The sequence below is a fragment of the Lynx canadensis genome, chromosome E3 (genome assembly GCF_007474595.2).
Source record: "Lynx canadensis isolate LIC74 chromosome E3, mLynCan4.pri.v2, whole genome shotgun sequence".
Classification (NCBI taxonomy): Eukaryota; Metazoa; Chordata; class Mammalia; order Carnivora; family Felidae; genus Lynx; species Lynx canadensis.
The window spans coordinates 33,276,962-33,299,341 of NC_044318.1; the positions used below are offsets into that span (position 1 = coordinate 33,276,962).

Below are 22,380 nucleotides of genomic sequence, written 5' to 3' on the forward strand. Positions count from 1 at the left end.
TTAACTTTCGGGTGCTTTGGTTTTCCGTTTTGCAGCTAGGTGCAGATGACAATTTATAGGTAGGTTGAGAATGATCCCCATCCCTCAAGGTTGTTGGGGTTACATGAAATATTGTCCCCAAGTGTCTGACATGTTCTAGGCTCTCACTAAGTGGTGGCCACTCTTGGTCGGGAAGGAGCCAGAACAGGAACCCAGATGGCTTGAGCTGTTAATTTCAATACAATGTGAGTTCCTTGATGTGGGTGTTCTTTTCACTTCCCTTGGCCTGTACTGAGTGTTGACATCAAATGCCTCAGGCGGCCTGTGACAGGAGAGAATGGCTACCAGCCCCTCTTGTCCACTTCAGGCCGGATCTTCTCATTTCTACCCCCCGCCTGGTATGCTCCACTGGCTGATGGGCAGATTTCGATCTTAGGGAGATCTTCCTTTGTGGGCTCTGTTTGCATGTGGACTTCACTGACATCTGACACTTGTGTCCCAATCCCTTGAGCATACCAGGAAGGAGGGGGGCTTGTTTTAGTAAAAGGTAAAAACCAAACTGAGTTTGACCTGTTTTCTTGGTCCTGGCCCACTGGACCCACTCTCTGCCACCCGCGTCCACTATCTCTTGTTGAGTCTCCATAACTCTTTACCCATTGCACATACTTTCCCAATCTCAACGGTCCTGTGTGTACTTACTAAACTCACTGTGCTGTCGCCACGCCTCATTTATTTTTATGTCCTGGGGTGCCCCTTGGAGGCTCTCTCATAATGTCAGAGTTCAGTAAGCATTGAAGACCCCCCCTACCCCCTAGGCAAGAATGAGCCTTCTCTCTTGGGGGAAAGAAGCAGAGAGAGTAAATGGGACCCACTGTGGCCACAAGGGGAAGTTTAACGGGCCGGGAAGGGTGGGGTGTGCAATTTTTCGGGTAGCTGTGACCACAGAGTCTGATGGTGTCAGCCAGAACGAGGCGCCTGTGGGGCGCCCCAGGGACACCCCAGGGCCACCTTCCATTTCTCTTTACTCACGAATGTGGATTGTCCAACTCTGATTCACTTCTTTTATCTTTACCAGAACTTGTTCCTCATTCTCTGAATTCCTGAATCTCCCTTGTAACTTTCTCTGGAACACATCCTGTCTTTTTTTATCCTGGCTGTTGCGTGAATCTTGGCTTCCCCAAAACGGCCAAATATTTGTTGACAATGAATGCTCAATGGTGTGACCTAGAGACATATACGCTTCTCTCTCCCCGAGAGAACAGACACAGGGACAGGAGCAGAAGATCAACGAACATGCGACAATTAGATTAAAACTTAAAACTGCCTGCATGTTAAGTTGTGAGACTTGGGCTTGAGGGTGGAAGGAAGGCTTCCCAGAAGCAGAGGGACGGTGCTGGGTTATGAGGGAGAGGCAGCGTGGCCTTGGCAGAGAAATGGGGATGGGGTGGGCCCAGGAGGTGCAGAGCCGTGTGGGGGAAGGGAGGAAAACGTGCCCATCGTCTCTCTGCATCTTCATCTCCAGGGAACAACTTCTCTTCTGGCTGAGGCTTCCCGTCTCTGCCTTGTTCTCTTGTCGGCTTTTGTGTTGCAGGCCTCTGCTTTTCCATCTCCTCAAAAGAGATGTTCTTGCTCTAGTCTGGATCCTGGCCCCGGGCACCGCTGTTTTACTGAGCAAATGCCCAGAAAGACAGTGACCCCGGGTCAGTGGGGGACCTGTGGGTGGCGGAGGTCCCAGGGATGAAGCAGCCTGAGTGATGCAGTACAGATGGAATTTGCCACTGGAGAGTCAGGGGCCCCGCGAGTCACTGACCATTCCTTCTCCCTCACTTCCTTGCCATATGGAAGCAGGCTCTACTGTGTGTCTTTCCATCTGAGTCAGCCTGGGCTACTTGGTGAGCAGCTGGCCTGATGAACGCTAATGCATTCAGGCTGCTGGTGTGCTTCTTGGATTTGCCGGAGCCCAGATATGCCGGGTTATATACCATAACCTTTCCCAGGATTCCAAGCCGTAAGGGCCGGGGAGGGCGGGTATGGCGTGTCTGCTCTCAACACAGGACTCTGAGGGTCATCAGTGCGCCCGCGCAGTCCCGGGTCTGGTTATCATTCTCCCTTCCCAGAGCCTCCCTAAGACCGACACCATGGCTTGGAACAACACGCTTTGCATAGAAAGAGGCAGATGTGGCCCGAGGACCAGCGGGAAGCTCGGGGCAGCTTCCTTTGTTCCCCTGAGCCTGTTTTCTCTGGAGAGAAAATGTTGCCATTTTCATGATAGTATAGTTAGGATTTCAAAGGACAGCACGGATGAAATGACCGAGTGCATCTATCTCTACAGAGAAAGCGACCTGTAGGTTTCAGTTGACTTTATTATTATTTTTTTTAATTCAGTTTTTGGGGGAGAGCACAAGCGGGAGAGGGGCAGATGGAGGGGGACAGAGTATCTGAAGCAGACTCTGCGCTGACAGGTTGACAGCAGCAAGCCCGACGTGGGGCTCGAACTCACAAACTGTGAGATCATGACCTGAGCCGAAGTCGGATGCTCAACCGACTGGGCCACCCAGGTGTCCCTGTCTCAGTTGACTTTAAAACTTGCATTCTTCTTCTTTTCTTTTCTTTTTTTTTCCCCTGTGCTTCCTCTCAAGAGCCCCTTGGTTTCCTGAGGGTAGACTGGGTTCCTGTGCCAGAGGGGGCTAGCTAATCAGGTCCTCGGGTAAGGGATCCCAGAAGCTCAATGGTGGGGCTGGACAGGGCCTCCACCAGGACAAGGAAGGCCACCAAGGGTTCTGGCCCACATATGTCACTGGCAGGAGAGGACCAGGCTTCCTGTGGATGCCGGACAAAAGTATTGTCACCATGTTAAGAACTTGGGGACACCTGGGTGGTTCAGTTGGTTGGGCGTTGAACTCTTGATTTCCGTTCAGGGGATTGAGCCCCACATTGGGCTCTGCACTGCCTGTGCAGATCCTGCTTGGGATTCTCTCTCTCCCTCTCTCCTGCCCCTCCCCGTGCTCACTCTCTTTCTCCACATAAATACAGTTAAAAAATAAAAAAAAAAAAAAGAAAGAACTTGGATCTGAAGCAGGTGCTCCAGGCCAGCGGTGCCTGCTGTCCATCCTGTTCTGGGACCCAGAATTATAACATGCCCTTCTCTTGAGTCCCTTGCCTGGGGGGCCTTGCTGTGCCCCCACTAATGTGTCAAGAAGTATTAGGACTCTGAGTAAAGGCTGATGCAGGCAGAGTAAATAACTTATTCACATGGCGGTGTGGGGGTGCTGGGGGAGGGAGCCGGGCCTGTTGGGTGAGGGGAGCCCAGATGGCAACGTGAGGCAGTTCAGGCCTGAGAAGGGCTCCGGGGTGGGGGGCAGGGCAGGCTAACCTGGGGGATATTTAACACCCCAGGAATCAGACTTAGGCTCTTTCCTGGAGCTGCCATGCGGGCTGGGGTCTAGGGCAGGAAAGGGGAGGCATGAGCCACCCCCACCCGCACCTGCCCCTTCTCCCGACCTTGTGCAGCTGCATGGGAAGTGGCATGGGCAGGGCGGTTGGCACAAGTGGGGCAGTCTTGCCTGTCACGTCCATTATCCACCCCCTGCCCCGTGACCACAGTGGAGACTGGCCTCAGTCTTGGCCTATCTGGGCTCCTTGGCTTCCTTAGAGCCAGAGCGGGTCCTGCACCAGATCTAAGGAGAAACTGATCAGGGATCGTGAAGTTCCAGCTTGTAAGGTTTGTCCCCATCTGTGGGAAACCTCCTCATGTGTCCGCCCCAGGCTTGCTCACTGAGCTCACACTGCCCACCACCAGGCGGGGTAGGGCTTGCCCACCCACAGTGGACACACCGCCCACCACGGACGCTCTGCAGGCCCCACGGAAGAGGCCTGAGGCCCTGACCAAGGAGGAGTGTCAGCTTCCCACTTCCTGCTTCCCACTTTGCTGTCTTCGGCCCCTGTCCTCTCCATGAATGGTCGAGGTCCTGGCCAGTGGCCAGCACTGTCTGGACAGGAGGAAACCAGGATGTGAGGTCTGGCGATGGTGGTGGCGGCGGGAGTAACACAGAACACTGAGTCCTCAAGAGCAGAAATTCCACCGGAAAGAAAACAATGCGCTGAAGACAGTCACCCTCTGGGGAGCATGGGGGCAAGGAAAGGGACGGGGCCTTCCGGCCCCAAGCAGGTAAACAACCCCCAGCCTAGGGAAGCCCTGTCATGAACTGTCTCCCAGATATGAATGCTGGCGTGGAAGGCTGGAGGCTTGGGTCCTGCTTCGGGACAACTGGGAGAAATGGTCCTCTGCACCCTCTCTGGCCTTCTAAGGCAGATGAGCTCCTACAAGGGAAAAATAGGGTCTCCTGCCAAGGTCAGGAGGATCTTAGGGAGGCCAAAGGCAGAACTAAAGGAGCATCTGGCGAAGAAGGCCAGTCATGCTGGGGCTGGGATCACCCCGGCCCCAAATGGCCAGTCGGCTGCCAGAAACCAAGTCAAAGGCAAGTCTAGGTTCTAGGATAGGATTTGCGGAGGTTGGAGCCTCTGAGCACTCCATTTGGGATGAAGGCGGTCAGGCCAGCCCAGTGTGGAGGCCAGCCTAGGGCTCTCCACTGTGTGCAGGGCTAGAGGTGAGAGGTTCCTTCCGCTTTCGGAGCTCAGAAGAAGCTAACATTGGAAGCGACAGAAAGAAACACCCAACCGGGGCTGCAGTGCCCCCAGGATGCATCCCAGCCTCCCACGCTGGGAAGGCCGGGGATGCTGAGACTTCGAAAACTCGTGCCAGGCTGTCTGGATTTGTGGTTGCCCCTGTCTATTTCTTTAGGTAGTTTCTTTTCTTTTTTAAATGTTTTATTTATTTTTGATAGGGGGAAAGAGAGCGCGAGTCAGGGAGGGACAGAGCGAGAGACGGAGACAGAGGATCTGAAGCAGGCTCTGCACTGAGAGCAGTGAGCCCGATGCAGGGTTAGAACCCACAAACCGTGAGGTCACAGCCTGAGCCCAAGTCATCCGCTCAACCAACCAAGCCCCACAGGTGCCCCTATTTAGGCAGCTGCCGATCTGCACATCTCTTCATTCCTAAAGTTCTGGGTCTGCATGCCCTTTCTTCAGAGTTGCAGGGAAAAGTCCCCTTTCCCCTAACTGCCGCGGTCCCAGTGGCTAAAGTGTGCAGAGAAGTTGCTGTCTGCCAGGCCCTGCTGTCCTCCCATTACCTGCGTTCGTTCTCATCTGGCTCAGAGATTGGGGATGGTGCTGTCCCATTCTGCACATGAGGAAACCGCCACAGAGATGGGTTGGATCTCTTGCTCCAGGTCCCTCAGCTAATGAGAGGAGCTGGCTCCAGCACGCCCTGCCTCCGTTCTGTTTTTCGGCGCCACAGCTGTCCCCGTGGTGTCCCCTGCGGGCCTGTGGCCCTAACCCCCCGACCCAGGATAGGGCCTGGCTCCGCCCTCACTATATCCCATGGCTCCCCTTCCCATCCGTGACTCCTTCCTTCAGAACCTTCCTGTCCTCTGAGCAAGGAACTGATTCTGGCTCAAGCCGTGATGATTGACCGTTTCATACCCTCGAAGGCCACGCTTGCTTGGGAGTTGTGACATCCTGTGCTTCGTCCAGTGGCTCTCGGCCCCAGCTTCACATTAGGCTTACCCAGGAGCTTTCAAAAAGCCGTGAGAGCCGGGCCCATTGCTGATGATTTGAATCTTGAATCAGAATCCCAGGATGCTGATTTGGTTTGGTCTTTACTGGCTCCCCTTTGGGATTGAGATTGCAGCCTTAGACCACCCCAGCCAGGGGTGGGGAATTTCAGACCTGTGTGCTTTCCCGCACCCCCACCCCCCAGGTGGCTTTTGGAGACAGGGATCTCATCGCCCCAGAAAGAATCTACCGGAGGCCCTGAGCCCGGGTTGCCTGGTGACGGAGCACACTGCCCTTTGACCCATAGGCTCGGTTAGCAGTTTCGTGCCCTGTTCACGTTTGTGGGCTGGTTATCTGTGGACCTTGGACTGCAGGCTCGACTTTGAGATGGGTGGAGAAGGCAGAGAGGACATGAGAAGCTGGTCAGGGCACGGAGGCGCTGTCCTCACCTTCAGAGCCAGAGAAGCCGGAACCGGCCTCGAATGCCTCAGGAGAGGTACCCGTGAAATGCTCGGGAGGCCCCTGTGGGAGCGGGCCTGTGAGCTAGACCTGAAAGAATGATCTGCAAGCATTTGCAGAGAACTGTTTTTCTGTCCGCGGGGCGTGTAAAGGTGCTGGGGCCGAGGATAAGGGTCTGGCCCTGGAGGGCCTTAGGGCCCTGTTCCGGTAGAAAGACAGACTGCTGTAAAGACAAGGAGTTCCAAGGAGGGGTGTGCCAAATGCCTGTTGAGTAACACGGGAGATCAGGCATCCAGCCAAGGGATGTCTGAGGCCTGGGGGCAGGCACGAAGAGTCCAGGGACCCGACCTTTGGGATAAGGCAGAGAGGCTTGGTGGAGAGGATGCGGACGACATGTCAGGCTGGAGAAGCAGAATCATGTGGGGAGAAGGGCCCGAGAAGGAAGGAGCCCAAAGAGCAGCCAAGGGATTTGCCCTGTGTGTAGGAGCCCGGCACTCTGCTCCTTGCTCGTCACCCACTCGCCCAGACCTGCTCTCTTAGTCAGTCCCCGTGCTGGGTGCTCCTGCCCCTGCAGCTCTGGGGTGGTGATGAGGCCCCCGTTATTCACGGCCCAGACCGACAGCTGGCTCCCTCAGGCACACTCCCTCTTTCCCAGGGTGCAGCCCCAGCCTGCCAGCTCACCTCCCTATAGGGCTGGCCCAGACCCAGACGGCCTCTGTCGGTCTTGCCACGGTCGTCAGGAGCTCGGGGCCATGCGGGTGGACACCCCTCCCTCCTTCCTCCTGAGCCCTCAGCCCTGCACCGGCCAGCTCTGTCAAAGGATATGGCGGTCTGAGGAAGCAGAAAGGCAGTCTTCTCTTTTCCAAGGTCTAGACCCTTCCAGTGGAATGACAGCGGGGCCAACAGGAGAGCTTTAGGGTCCAGGAAAGCTGGGGGGGGGGGGACCTTCTTATTCTGAGCTCCTGTTTTAATTTTTTAAAAATATTTTATTTATTTTTGAGAGAGAGCAAGCGAGCGAGCGAGCGCGCGCACAATAGCAAGTGTAAGCGGGGAGCAAGTCCCTCTCTAGACGGGGAGACAGAATCCCAAGCAGGCTCTACACTGACAGCACAGAGCCCAATGTGGGATCGAGAGATCACGAAGTAGGATACTCAACCGACTAAGCCACTCAGGCGCCCCATACTGAGAATTTATTTATTTTTTTAAATGTTTATTTATTTTTGAAGGAAAGAGAGACAGAGGATCCGAAGTGGGCTCTCCACTTTCAGCGCAGAGCCTGATGCGGGCCTCAAACTCACGAACCGTGAGATCATGACCTGAGCTGAAGTTGGACGCTAAACCAACTGAGCCACCCAGGCGCCCCCTGGGCTCCTGTTTTAGACTAGCGCCAACAGACCCCGTTCTGCTCTGAGTGTATCAAGTAGACCTAAACCCCCAGGATGGGCTCAGGGGACCTGTGTCCTCAAGTGCTTATCCTTTCAGGAAATAGTGGGTCCCCCTCTGTTGTGTTCTTGTCTGCCTGTGGTAGCGGCTTACCCGGGGAAATGGGGCTAAGGTGGGAACTGAGCCCAGACGGAAAGCCCCTGACTCGGGAACTCCCTGTTATCATTTCTGCAAACCCCAAGGGACTGTAGGTAAGGGGAAGGACGTCTTGTTGTGTCTGGCACACCGGCCTGGTTTCCGGGCTGAATCAGGCACATCGTCAGCGCAGCAGGTGGAAGGCACGGGTCTGTCACTCCTGGTCTGGGGCCGAGGTTCCCCACCCTTCTGCTCTGACAGGGCTTTCCTGCCAGTGGACCATTAACTCAGCAGCTGGACAGGAGTGTGTGTTTATGTGTGTGGGGGTCCTGGTATATGTGCCAGGTCTGTGTTAATTGCCGGGCCTCCTGACGCCTCCCGGGTTTCTCAACAAACCCAGTTCATGTGTGGGGAAGATGAGCAAGAACAGTGTGGGTGAAAGAGGGAAAGTGGGAAGGCATTCATAACGGCGGGGACAGGATCTCCATCTGCCATATCTATCCCCTCCATCTACACTGCCTGATTTCTGGTTTTCCCACCCATCTCTGGCCTCTAGAATGTTCCACACACCACCTGCTGTTCATATGCAAATCAGCTCTTCACGGAGCCTCCCAAGGGGGCTTGGATCCTACCTTTTCCCCAAAGCCATTCCAGCATCCTCCAGGCCACCCTAAGCTGTTTCTCCTTTGAACTTGAACACTCTTATGATCAGACACACCATTCAGCATTGGAGGGTTCTTCATCTGTACCACATGTGTTCATTTTGTTCTCCCTACTGGGTCGTGTGCCATTTAGAGGTAGGAAATGTTTGGGTCTGTGCTTTCCTCCTCTGCCCCTTAATACTGCCCCACGTGGGCAGGACTTGGGCCTGACAGCCAAGTACCTTGAAGTTAACATTGCCTTTGGAGAATCCAATTAGGAATAAACCCGGTTTAGGAGAGGATATTAGCCCTCTGTAGAAATTACCTAGGAGACTGTCTGTCTGTAAATATCCGAAATCCAATTAAGGAGACCTGGGTGAAACCTCAGAAGAGCAGATAAGATTGCAATTGATTTTAGGGACCTAACTGCATTGTCTTCTGCCTGAGGGAAAATGCCAACAGAGGAGAGAGTTCCTTCTCATTATAAATGGGGGATCCAAGGAGATCCAGCTTGGGGCCGGGTCTCTAGGCTGTGCAGGACAGTTGGTGCTCTGTCCCTAAAACCTCAGGGGGCCGGGCCCTGGGACTGGCTTATCCAGAGGTGGTGTGGACACCTCAGGCTATCATCCAGCCATTAAAATTATCCAGTGGCCTGGCCTTGTTCTAATTCCATCCTCAGCAGTTCCATTCTGAAGCCCCCAGGAGAGAGGTGCCCAGGTGCCTGGGGATAGTGGCTCTGTCGGTAAACTAACGAGCTGGCATTTGGTTCCTAACGCTACCCTTTGTGCGTCTTGTACGCACGCTTGACGTCAGTACGCCCCGAGATCGGTTTGTCCATGGTGTGCACATGTTAGTTGAAGAATCAAGTGCTGGGCTGTGATGTGATGAAACTCCACAGAGAAGTCACTTCATTTGGGTGACCAGCTACTCACCCCAGCTGGCCACGTCTTCCCTCCACATCTTTGTTCTTGCTGTTTGCATTGGTAACTTAGAGGCAGGGCCCAGTAAATGCTTTCTGTATGGTGGGCTGATTGAGTGGTGGTGCATGGGGGTGGAAGGAAAAGAGCTCAGCCCGGGTGTTTTGTGCCCAGAAGGTGTGGGGAGAAGGCACGTGGTCCCAAGAGGTGAAGGCAGGAAGGAACCATGAACTCTGACTAGACATCCCCTATGTGCCAGACGCTGGCTGAGTGTGTTCATATTCTTTATCTCATTTATTCATTTGGGAGCCCCATGGGATATCTCACTGCCTCCATTACACAGGCAAGGAACCGAGGTCCAGAGAGGTTAAGAAACCCATGTGGGTGTCCCCTGTTAGTGAGTGACAGAGCTGGGATAAAATGAGGCCGTCCTCACCCTGAATCCCTTTATTGGAGGGAAAGATCCCAGAGGGAGAGCATATCACCTTCTCTGTTAGGAGAGGGGCTTGTGGGTGGAGAGGTGGACGGGGTATGGGGGCATTCCTGGAGAGCTCTGCACCTTGCCCACTCCCCCAGCACCTGCCCTTGGGAGGCCCTGTGGTCCTCGACTGAGGATTAAATGGTAGGAAATGATAGCCTTAGGGAAATTCCAGTCTTGCTTCTTTGATGGGGCGCATGCCTGCCTGGGAACATCCTAATGGCATGCCTACCGCCATGTGTTTATAAGACCACAGAGATACACCCCCTCTCTCATATCAACAGGCGTGGTACTGCTTCCCCAACATCTGGACTCAGTTTCTCCCTGACAACCCCCAGTCTAGCTTCTGACTCCCCCGACCGCCCGTTTCCAGATGTTGCTTAGACATCCCAGCCTCCTTACCCTCGCCCTCTCACTGCCCTCCTGAGCCCTTGGAGGGAGGTGGAGGTGCTGTGTCTCCCTGAGCATGGACATGGGTGCCCTCAGGTGTCTGTAGGCTTCTCGCTGCTCCTGCTGTTCCTGGGTCTCCGTTCTTTTCCCAGAGATCACTAGGAGCAAGGGGCTGGGCTGCCCTAGGCCAGCTCTCCATCACTCCCTGGGGAGGTGCCCTGCAGGGGCCTTCTGGGGAAGCCACACCCGCTTCATGCCTTCTGGTGATATTTTTCTTTATCACTCTTCCTACTGATTTCCCACATGACCCCATCCCACCCCCAAAAGATACCTCTGCCCTGAAGCACAGCATCTCTTCAACTTCCAGACTCTTCCTGGCAGGAGAACCACAGAAGCTTAAGGGGATGCAGGGAAGGGGCCAGGAGAGTGAGGTAGGAGGTGAGGGGCCTGCAAAGCTGTCCTTGCCAGGAGACGTGTCTGGGAGCACTGGCCCCCTGGCATAGGCAGAGGCCTTCTTGTGTTCTAGCCTACTTCCCAGCGGTAGGAAGCCCACAGAAAAGTGATCTGGGGGTTTCTGCCTTCCTTGAACTTGGGGCTGGGGAGCCTCCCACACAGTCTGAGGGTCAGCAGGAAGGGAGGTGTTAGGGAGTGGGCTACAGGAACATTCCTGCCTCAACTCTGCAGGGCCTGGGTGGGGAGAGCCAGGCCTAGGTTCCCCAGTCCCCTTCTCTGCTCTCAGGCCTCTGCGGTTCTGCCAGGAAAAGTCTGGAAGCTGGGGTGCTGTGTTTCAGGGCAGAGATATCTTCTGGGGGTGGGACGGGATCATGTGGGAAGTCGGTAGGAAGAAGGATAAAGAAAAACATCAACCAGAAGGGATGAAGCGGGTGTGGCTTTCCTGGAAGGCCTGGTGTGTGCAGTGCTTCCCCGGGGAGTGATAGAAAGCTGTCCCTAGGCAGACCACAGCTGGCGTTGGCCTCTGCCCAGCCCCTTGCCCAGCTCCTGGTGATCTTGTTCGTGTTACATAATCTCTAACCTCACCTTCCTCATTTTTAATCTCTCTCTCTCTTTTTTTTTTTAACGTTTATTTATTTTTGAGAGTGCCTGAGTGTGAACAGGGGAGGGGCAGAGAGAGAAGGAGACACAGAATCCGAAGCAGGCTCCAGGCTCTGTGCTGTCAGCACAGAGCCCGACGTGGGGCCCAAACCCATGAGCCATGAGATCATGATCAGAGCTGAAGTCGGGAACTTAGTCGACTGAGCCACCCAGGCGCCCCTCACCTTCCTCATCTTTAAACCAGGGAAGACAGTAATACTACTTCCTAGAACTGTTAAGGGCACAAAATGAGATAATACATGTAAAATGGGGCCTGGTTCAGAGTAAATGCTCAATAGATACCATTGATTGATTGATTGATTGATTGATTGATTCATTCATTCATTCAGTATCTACTATACCCCAGGCATGTAGGTTAGATCAGTGCATGAAATAGACAAAATGCCTTCTGGGGCTTGCATCCTTCCAGGGTAGCAACTGGGGGGGAAACACAAACAATAATCAATAAACAGGATAAACAATTAAGTGAAATAGCACCTAAGAAGGTTAAAGGAGTGGTGGGAAAAAGAAAAAGGACAGCACAGCGGGATTACTATCTTTTTCCCACAGAATTTGGATAACTTCTATTCTAAGGAGGAGGGATAGTCGTCTCTTGCCCCAGGGCCTGTCCTCTCCTCCCAGGGCTTCCTCTGACCTTAGGGACGGTGACTAGGGTTTTAGCACAGATTCACTCATTTGTTCTTTGAACCAACAAATATTTACAGAACACCTGATCATGGAATGCTCCATGTGAATCAGAAGTTCTTGTCCTGAGGGTTTGGCAGGGGAGGAAAGAACTGTATGAATAATCGAGGTGAGAAAGTAACTGGGGTCACCAGACAAGAGTGCCCAGGCCCTGGCGGGGAGGAGCAGGTCTGTGTGCCCTCCTGCTGACCTACAACCTCTGTGTCCCGGCCTCCCCCATAGAATTCGGGGGCCATTCTGTCTCCCCGTTGCTTTGGCTGTATTCAGGTGGTAAGTTGATGGACTGTCCTGACCTGAGTGTTAAGGGGAGAGAAAATTTCTGAGGGGGAAGAGACGTTTTCTGAGTTAACCCTTGAGCAAAATCAAGAGCAGAGCGCCCCATTCCCTGGCCCTCAGCAGGAGGAGGGATGCTGTGACCATCTGCCTAGTCGCGTGCCCCGCCTGTGACATGTGCCCGCCTTCCCCCGCCCCTACAGTGGGGCCCCTGCTGCCCTTCTAGAGAGGGCGGCCTGACCCTGGCAGAGCAGTGAAGGGGAAAGAGGCCCCCAGAGTCTGTGGCCACAGTATCCTGCAGCAGACCCCAAGGCCGTGGGGAAAGGAGGCAGCCAGGCCTGCAGAAGAGGAGACCCAGGTCTGAGGGAGGAGGCTTGGCCACATGGCTAGGAACCCCAGACCGTGTGTGTCTGACCACAGAGGCAGACGCTCCGCCTTGGGGTTTGGGGCCTGGAACAGGCCGTTCTCCCCACAGTTACCGCTCACATGGACCGCGGCAGCCTCTCCTGCGCCCGGCCCCCTCAGCTGCTGAGTCATGCTCCCCGGGGTTCACAGAGGCTCCGGTCCAAAGCCAGGCTGAGTCATTCGATGATGAATTGCGGAATTCTTTTTCAGGCTGTCACCGCAGCAGTGGTGGGCCCTGACTCCCACCCCCTGCTTCCCCACCAGGCCACTCAAAACATTGTCTCCTCCGCTGTCTTCTCTTCTCCGTCTTGCTCCCCCCCCCCCCGCCCCACCCCCCTGCAGTGAGCACTAGCCGCTGGGATGCTCAGAAGTATCTCTGAGTTTCCCTTCCTGTGTTAGATTCCAGTCCTATTATAGGGACAAGGGCCTGGTCTGTTAGCTCAGGAAGGAACCTCAGATCTCATTTCATTCGGCCGTCATTGACGAAGGAGAGAAGAGGAACATAGGCTCAGGATTCAGAGCTGGTTGGAAGGGCAGCTTCGGAGTCAGGATCCAAGAGCAAGCCTCGCCACCTTTGGTTTCCTTGTCTGTCAAATAATGCTAACGATTCCTACTCTGTAGGAGTTGAAGCTTCTGGAAGCCGATGGGTATGAAGCACAGGTGGGCGGGCACTCAGTAACTGCTATTCCATCTACTGTATTTGATGGGGAAGTCGGAGGTTGTGTGAGTTAGAAATAACAACTGGGGCGCCCGGGTGGCTCAGCCCGTTAAGCGTCTGACTTTGGCTCTGGTCGTGATCTCACGGTTGGTGAGTTTGAGCCCAGCGTCGGGCTTGCTGCTGTCAGCACAGATCCTCTGGCTCTCTCTCCCTCTCTCAAAAATAAGCAAACATTAAAAAAAGAGAGAGAGAGAACCTCTGAGGTCTTTCCCCTTCTGGTTCAGCACAGCTGGGGGCAGGAGCTCCCTCAGGGGCTTTGGAGACTAGGTCAGAGCGGGTAGGTTTGGCGAGCAGGCACATGTTCCGCCCAGCCCTGCAGGGCCCACCGTGCATGCTGGACGGTGCCCACAGCTGCTTGTTTGGTTCCCCCAGACCAGAAAACAAGCAGAGACCAGTGGTGGGCACAGCCACCCCGACCTGGGCCCCTTGCCTGCCCCCCACCCCACTTCCACGCAGTCATTCCCCACCTGAGCGTGCCCACATTCAGTCCTGCTGAGCCAGGTCACCGGCTGGCTCCCACCGAGGCCTAGCCTGTAAGACACCTCTGCCCAGAGGGCCCTCTGTCTATAGGTGGCAGTGGCCGGGACTAGGTGGGACCTCCTGCAGTGTCCCCAAGGACGAGATGTTGGCATCTTTGGAGCTACAGCAGGGGTGGCCATGATACCTTTGCTCTCTGGGCTTTGGTGTTGACAGTTCCCCACAGCCATGAATCCAAGTAAGAAAAGGTTCACATTTTTTCAGAAGAATTTATTACGAAACGGAAGAAAAATACAAAGGACACGAAGGAATGAAAGAGTTTACAACACAGATTCTTCAGCCCGTGGCAACTAAAACTTTGCTGGGCTGACCCCATGGGTACTGAGGTCTCGGTTCTGTCTCCAACCCTGTCTCTTTTGGCTGCTGAGCTAACCGGTTCAAAGTTTCTCCAGAGACAAGTCAAGTTGTCCTTCCAAACCTCCTTCCTAATCGCCTCTTTATGTGGTCCCAAAGATTCCTCACCTGGGGCTTCAGGTGAGGTCTTGCCTGATCCCACTGTACTACTCCACTCTCCTGTCAAAGGCGTCTATGGTCCCCAGAAAACCTGGTTTTGCTTCTGTCCTGATCCGTTTAATTAAGCTATATTCGTGAACCAGTTGGGTAGGCTGGTTCTGTGATCTTCAGTCAAACTACCTATTTTCCTAAGCTTGCATCTGAACTTGATCTTTCTCCTGCCAGGAACATCTTCCTGAGTGCCCGCTCTGGCAGTTCTCTGCCCCAGCCAGTCCAAAATCGCCTTCCCCTCTGCTGAAACAGACCTCTATGCCCTGTGTCCAATCTCCCACTCAATTTACAGGATAGCTATAGTGTCAGCTGACCTGCCACGGAGAGATGGCCAAACACCTTGGCCTTGGCAACCACCTATTGAATCCTGCCCAGCTCAGATCACCGACTTTACCGATTTCCTTGGAAGATTTCTGACTTCTCTCTCAGACCTCTGCCCCTTTGGAATTCTCCCTCTTAAGCATGTATTAGGTAACATGGCTTTATAGATATAGTAATTATAAGATTACAATGGAAGGGGAAGTTAGTCCCTCCCGAGTTATATTTTCTCTAAATTATCAAAAGATCAGGCCACGCTTGCCATTTTGAATTTTTCCTAAATGTCTATGGTTATCGGTCCTTAATTTAGCACAGTCTGGTTCTCAGCTGGCTTTTAGGAACAGCACTGAGTCTTAGCAAGCTGGCCATTGGTCCCTTCTGCTCCTACAATTACTGCTGTGTCTTACATATGGCTTCTTCAAATAAATGCGGCAAGGCAAAACATCTCCTCCAAAAGAGAAACAGGTAACAACTCTACCCAGACCTTCTTGAGCTTTGACCTCGTCAACATGTTCCTATAACATCCCCATTCAGGCTTGCACTGGCAGAACAGTCCATATGAAGTCAGTACAAGTTGGCTGAGCTTTTTCCTAACCCACACTTCGGATCTGAACTTCATGGTATGCAAAACACTTCTCTGTGCTTCTCACCCAGCACTCATGACAACCCTGTGAAGTGGGTCTGTTGTGTATTTTACTGACAGAGAAATGGAGGTTCAGAGAGGTTAGGAAGCTAGCCAAGATCACACAGCTGTCTTGTGGAGGAGCCAGCACTCAACCTAGGTCTCTGCTACCTCATTCACTTCCCTTTAGACACAAAGACTACGAAAGAGGTTTTCTACCCACCCTCTCCCTACCGGGACGGCATGCTCCTTTCACCAGTATATGCACAACCTGGAAAGTTCCAAACACGAAATGGAATGAAAATTGTTACAAGCCCAATGTGGGGTGTGTGTGTGTGTGTGTGTGTGTGTGTGTGTGTGTGTGTGTAGGGGAGGGGTGTTGCATCTTTCATGATGTTCCTGATTTCTTCACATCTTTAGTTTAACCAAGAATTTTCTTTTGGTGCTGAGTGGGATTCCTAGGTCACGGGTAAGGTGATGGAGATTTTACCTCCATAGCACGCTCAATACTATACTTCTCTTGCATTTCACGTTTTGCCAGTGTTCTGTGCCTTCCCACCCCTACCCCTCAACGAGGAAAAGTTAGTACTTCCGTCAATCTTCCAATGCCTGGCTTCCCAGGATTCCTACAGCTTTCTGGAAAGCCAAGTGGTTCCCGCAGCTCTGAAGCATCTGTGGGATTCTCTTCTCGCAGCCAGATGGCGTTCCTGTGGTTCCAATGCAACCCTCAGAACGGCTCTGCTAACCTGAAGGTATATGACCCCCTAGAGCCTATGACCTCCCAGGTCCCCCTTCACACACAATCAAGTCACCCCAATCTCACCTCTTTTGTGACTCAGAGGAGGGCCACCCCCCAGGAGGCATATGGTGGACTGTGTCCATAGTGCCCCCTACCAGAAATTTCTCACAAGCCAAGCTTTTGGACAGCTTGGTTGGCTGGGGCTTAGACATCTGAGGTGGGAAACCTCTACAAGAGTCTTACCACTGTCTGTTCATTTCACAGACATTTATTGAGCACCTACCACGAACCATCCCTGTGCTCACTCTGGAAATAGAGCTTGCGAAGCAGATGAGACACTGCCCCACCCCCACCCCCGTACAACTTACTCTATACTAGTTGGTTCTGTAGAAATACCACTTGGTTTCCAGTTGTTCTGAATTAGTTGGTGAACTCAATATGACCTTCCCCTGCTTTGTGGACACTCCACAATGATCTGATCACCCGAGAGGACTCTCTGACCTCTGCAGACAAGCCTCTGCTCCTCTGCTCTGCCCTTCCTCCCTGCCAGGCCCTGGCCAGCTGGGATTCTCCTCCAGACTCCTGCCTCTCCTTCAACTGGACAGTCTCGTTTATACCAACTGACACATTCATTTGCAAATCCAATAGCTATGCTCACACATCATTTCTAGAGGTGTATGTTTTTGAAGTAAATATTAAGCATATATGTTACCTAATGGTCAATAAGAACTGAAGTAGGAATGTGCATATATGAATGTGCATATATATGTACACGAAAGAACTCAGAACTCAGTCTCCCAAATCGCTATTTACAAATGTTGAACATATTTCCACTCGGTAACTATTCAGACATACTTTTACCTTGTTGCTATCATTACGTGGTCATAATCCCAAATTCTCTCTCTCTCTCTCTCTCTCTTTTTGCTATGATTGCATCACATAACATATTCTCCTAAATAGTTTTCATAGTTGTCATACGTGAAGGCAATAGCTCATGGTCCGAACAGACCACAAGCTGCTTGGCTGTCCCTCACAGCCAAGCAGTTTCCAGTCGATGACTGTGACATATAAGACGGCCACAAATATCTCTGTGCAACTACTTTCTTCCTCTTGAATTATTTTCCCGGAACGTATTCCCCAAAGTGAGATAACTTAGTCCTATGGTCATTTCTTTTTACCTTTGTCAACTATTGCCAAATTGTTCTCCAGAAAGCATCACACTTTATAATGCCAGCAGTCTACCTCCCCATGACGTATTTTTAATATATTTTTGGTGAATGCCAAGTGGTTGACTTTATTTTATAGTTTCCTAGTCCTGGCCTGTGTGCATTTCCTCCTGCGTACATCGCCTGATTGGTCTTTTAACCAAGTAGATCTCTTGGTCACTGCTTGTACTGGAGGCTCAGCCCTTACTTGGACCAATTCTACATAATTTCCTCATCTTACTGGCTTTCCTTTCCTTTTCATTATTTTTTTGCTGTGTATACATTTCCAGTTTTTATATAATTGAATTTGTACACTTGACCTTGATGATTTCCCCCATTACTTCAACGGAATAAGCAACGACCTCTCCAGAAAAGGGTTTTCTTTTCCCTTGCACTTTCCCTCTGGACTTGTCCAAAATCCCTCTGGTCCCCATGAACATTCCATTGTCCATGATCCCTAGATTAAGATTTCCTTTGGTCATCTCACGACAGCCCCAGGCTCAACACGTCCACCTCGGTTCTGGTGCTGCCATGGCCCATGCAAGAGTGCAGTGGTCGCGGCTCACCTCTGGCAGAATTCCCTGTGGGTTTCATCCCTCCACCCAGCCCAGCCCCACAACTGACTTCTCAAGTTTTCCAGCTGGTTTGGCCCCACAGTCCAGCACCTGGCCTCCAGGGTTAGGGTACGCTGTTTTTCCCACAGTAATGGCCCACCTGAAGGCAAACTCCTTCACCCTTTAGTTCTGCCAAACCCAAATTTTCTCGAAAGGAATCACACCGGAAAACTAAGGGGAACTAAAAATAAGACTCTAGGAAGTGTAAAGACATCAAAGCAGAGATTATACATCCTATGTAGGTCTTGCCTTGGATTAGCCTGGTGGTGGGAGGGGAGACCCTGGGGTCTCCCCTCTCATACTCAGAACCCTGTGTTTTAGACTCCAACCCTTCTGTTGGCACATTCACCTCACGGACTTTGAGGTACACACCTCTTGGCCTCAGCTGGTGTCTGTACTTGGTCCCCCACCTCAGAGGGATCTCTACGTCAGGACTGTGGCTGGTTCAAAATCCCAGACCTCTTCTGACCTGGTGTGTCCCTGCTTCCAGTCTGAGGGGAGCTGGGTTCTCAGCTCTCTTCTAGAAGGCACATGCCTGACATACCCCAAGCCCTTCTCGACTCAGAGGATTCCTTCTGCCAGCCTCGCCAAGACTCTCCCTGGGCCATCCCATCGGGAGTAGTTTTGAAGAACGCCAATCAGCACAAGCTTACGAATTTCAGAAACTTGACCTACAAGGGTGGTGACGGAAGCAGCAGTCACCCCCCAAAAGCAGGAGACACAGTTAGCTCTTGGCGCACTCCTCCCTTCCTCCCCTGCTTCTGAGAGCTGTGGTCACACCGCTGCCCTTGGTCCCATCCCCACAACACCCTGAAGAGGGGTTAGCATTTTGGCACTTCACACTGAAAGGTTGCCAGCCCCTGCCTTCCAGAAAACACCCTCAGCCACCACATCCCATGGCGGCCTTGCCTCCCTCGTCCCCCCTATAGCCCCAGCACCACCCCCATCCCTCCCCAGCCCCTCTCCTGTCCTAGCCCTTTAACTATCAGGAGACCGGACCCGAAAGACATGAATGGTCCCGTTACTGAGAGACACGACCAGGTGCCTGCCGTCCACCATGGTGGTCACCCTAGGCTTTTCCAGGCCATGATAGGCCGTCAGGAAGTCGCCGAGCAGTGACCCCTTTGGATCCAGGATCACCACCTTGTTGACCTCGCGAAGGGTCAGGAAGATGTAGCCTTTCTTATCCACAGACACAGAGCCTGGCTGGCAGCCATGCAGGCCTGGCCCCCGGTACTCACCAATCACCTGACCCAGACCATCACAGACCACCACGCTGTTCTGCTGCCAGTCGGACCCCACAAAATTGCCCTGGGGGCTGGTGGTCAGGAACACCAGCGCCCGCAGGCCCCTGTTGGCCTTGCCCCCAGGGATGAACCGGGTGGCCAGGCTGCCTTCCATGTTGTACACTTCCACGTGGCCTGACACACTGACGGCCACGCGGTCCCCACTCGGCATGGCAGCCACAGCGTGGCTGGCCTGGGAGAGGCTCAGGGCCCGGCGCCACTGCACCTCACCATCAGGGCTGATGAGGTAGAGCCTCGCGCCGGCCGAGAAGGCCACTGCTCCCTGCAGGGCAGCCACGCTACATGGGGAGCAGCCCTCGGGGACGGGCACCGCGCCCTTGTAGTCGCCATTGAGGGAGAAGCGCTTCAGCGCCCTATTCTGCTCATCCGCCACCAGGATCTCCCGGGGGCCAAAGGGACAGAGCCCTGTGATGCGGGGAGACCGCTTGTCTCCTGGCATCCGCGTGGGGAAGCTGCAGGAGAAAATGGGCCTGGGGAGGAGGCCAGAGCCCTCCAGGTTCAGCCCAGGCACTGGGCTGGGCTCCCGGGAAACTGACTTGAGCCTGCCTTTGAACTTCCTCTTCTTGTTGGATCTGCCGCCCCTCGGGGTCTGGGCTCCTTCATCTTCTAGGGGTGTCTGGGCTCTGCCCTCTTTTGGAGTCTGGGCTCCGTCTTCCTGGGGTGTCTTGGCTCTGTCCTCCTTTGGGGTCTGGGCTCCATCCTCCTGGGGTGTCTGGGCTCTGTTCTCCTTTGGGGTGCAAGCTCCAGCCCTACTCTGGGGCTGGATTCCACCGTGTCTCTCTGACTTGGCTCCGTCCTCTCTCTGGCTCGAAGTTTCATCACCTCCCTGGCTTCCAGCTCCTTCTTGCCCACCGTCCTTCTGGGGCTGTTCCTCAAAGGAGAGCCCTAGCAGGCGGCAGTTCTTGTCCAGGAGCCCAGGATGGAACTCCAGCTGGGGCAGCAGGCGGGGGGATGGCCCTGGCATCCAGGGACAGCCCTGCAGCTGCCGGAGCCTCTGGGCAATCGCCCCTTCCAGAGAAAGTATCTCGGCCTCGCGACCCAAGCTGAGCACCCGACGGGCAAAGGCGGCCGCCGCCCTGGCCACCTGCTCCCGGCCCTCCAGCTCCTCCAGCCTCTCCCGAGCAGCCTCCTCAGCAGCCTCTACGTGGGCCCGTAGCTGCCCCAGCACCTCCTGCTTCTGGGCTAGTAGGGCCCGGAGGACCCCCTCGGCCACTTCCTCCACCTGCGTTCCCACCCTAGCTGCCTGTTCCCGCAGCCGGGCCAAAGCTTCCTTTTCCGTCATCCGGGCGGCCTCAAGCTCCGCCAGGTTGCTGTCCACGCCTGCCAACAGCTCCTCCAGGCCTGGCCTGCGGGCGCGCACAGCCTCGGCCAGTGGCAGGCAGGGATGGTCCAGGTGGGGGTCCAGGCGGCACTCGCGGCACAGCAGCTGGGAGCAGGGCTGGCACAGGAAGCGCAGGGCCTCTCCCGGGTGCTGAGGGCACTGGGCCGCCTGGCGCTCCCGGGCCTCCTCGTCGTACCAGCCTGCCCGGTAGCCCACCAGGTCCACCACCCGGTGGGTGTGGGTCTGCCGAGTGCAGCGGTGCCCGTCAGCGCAGGCCTGGCACAGGTCGTCCGCGCAGTCCAGGCACCGGGCAGTGGCCGGCCCCCCCGTGCCGGCCCCCCCCATCAGGGGACACAGCGCGCAGGCTGGCTTCCCCGCGCGCAGGTCTCCGCCAGCCCGGGCCCTCACCAAATCCAGGAGCCCGTTGACAAAGAAGTTGGTCTTGAAGGCGGCCACGCCCGCCGCTGGCACGGGCACGGTCTCTCGGCACTCAGGGCATCGGAGGTGGCCTCCCTCGGCCAGCTGGGCCAGGCAGTCCTGGCAGTAGGTGTGCAGGCAGGGCAACGTTTTGGGTGCCCGAAGCTGCTCCAGGCATATTTTACAGGCCAGGAAGTCGCTGCTCAGGGCTTCCAGTAGGGAGGGTGAGGATCCCTGGGAAACCATGCTGCAAGGGAGAGGTCGGGGTCAGAGGGCAGAGGGTACCTCCACGTGGCCTCCAGCCTGCCTCTCCCCCCATCCCCAAGCCCCACCAGGGCTGAGGTCTCACCTGAACAGCCAGGAACGTCCTTCTGGTCTTCCGGGGCCTGTGGCCGCTTGCTCTTGAGCTAGGGAGCCGCCCCTCTCCGGGCATACATTCAGCAAATGCAAAAAAGTAAATGCTTCCTGCCTTGTACCTTGTGCCTAGTGCCCTGAGAAAGAACCAGACCAAGAAGCCCGGCCTTAGGGAGCTGTGTGATCATCAGCACCCCAGGGTTGACAGGCCTGTTGGCAAGTGTGGCGCTAGCCCTGTGTGAGTAGTCCTGAGGCCCTGCTGGGGACCGGTGCAGGGGTGGGGTGCAGGCAGAGAGGACATAGGAGAGGGTCCGGGTGCGCAGTCACCTCTACTTGTGGCAACTGGGGCAGGGTAAGGGGCCCCAACTCCTGTAGCCCCTCACACCTGTCTTCTAGACCCTAGGAACCGCATCAGGGGTCAAGGGGCCCCACTTCCTGCCCAATTTCCCCCGGGAGGGTTCTGGAGCAGGTGGAAGTAAGGCTGTGGGGAGGGGGCGGCCTTGCGCTCCTTCTAGCTCTTAGACCTTGGGGTCACCGCAACCTGTGCCTCATCTCCTAGAGGCCTTTCTTTCTACCGGTCCTGCTGAAAGGGGCCTCAGCTTTTCTAGAAGCCTCTGAAGGGGAGTTGTGTGGACCCGTCTGTGACTCCCCCCCAGATCCCAGCACAGTGGACGAAATCCTCCAGGAAGAGACTGCGGGAGGGGGGTGTTCCCCCAAACTTCTGGAGCGTGGGGTCGGGGAGGACAGGCCAGAGAGTGGGAGGAGGCCTTTCCCAGGTAAGCCTCAGGCCTCTGGCCCCGGAGTGGGGCGAGGCGGGGTGCTCCCTCCCACCCTCTCCTCTCCTCCCGCCTTCCGGGTCCCTCCCCTCCCCCTTCCTCTTCCTCCCGCTCCCTTCCCCCCACGCCTTCCAGCTCTTCCGTCATCCGCCCTGCTTACCAGGTCTGAGCTGACCTTGGGCTCCGGGACGGGGCGTGGGGGGCCCGGGGCCTGGAAGCCGCTGGGGCTGGTGCCTGAAAGAGAAACAAAACTGAAAGTAATGGTACTTCTGCAACTTCCGTCCCCAGCCCGGGACACCGACTCGCACGGCCTCAGGCCCCGCCTTCTTCCCTACCCCAGGCCGGACCTCTTCCTCGGGAGGGGGGGCCTCCACCCCTGGCCGGCGCGGCCCCTGCTGCAGGCCGCGGGGCTCGGCGGGGCTCCCCAGGTCGCCCTGTGAGATCCAGCATCAGGATCCGCTCAGCCAGCTAAGCGTGT

At 54.9% G+C, this 22,380-nt stretch overlaps 1 protein-coding gene across 1 annotated transcript; it reads right to left on the reverse strand.

Moving 5' to 3' along the window:
• Nucleotides 1-13,914: 13,914 nt before the first annotated feature.
• On the reverse strand, nt 13,915-22,167 carry TRIM56 (tripartite motif containing 56). The gene is made up of 3 exons (XM_030300135.1): nt 22,063-22,167; nt 21,122-21,263; nt 13,915-21,019 (listed from the first exon to the last, which is right to left on the reverse strand). Exon 3 carries the CDS (start codon nt 21,016-21,018, stop codon nt 18,706-18,708), a length of 2,313 nt encoding a protein of 770 aa, XP_030155995.1. The 5' UTR covers nt 21,019; nt 21,122-21,263; nt 22,063-22,167; the 3' UTR covers nt 13,915-18,705.
• Between the last annotated feature and the right edge of the window lie 213 nt (nt 22,168-22,380).

Excerpts from the sequence above, each read along its gene's own strand:
- TRIM56 (XM_030300135.1), bottom strand. The coding sequence starts at position 21,018 with ATGGTTTCCCAGGGATCCTCACCCTCCCTACTGGAAGCCCTGAGCAGC.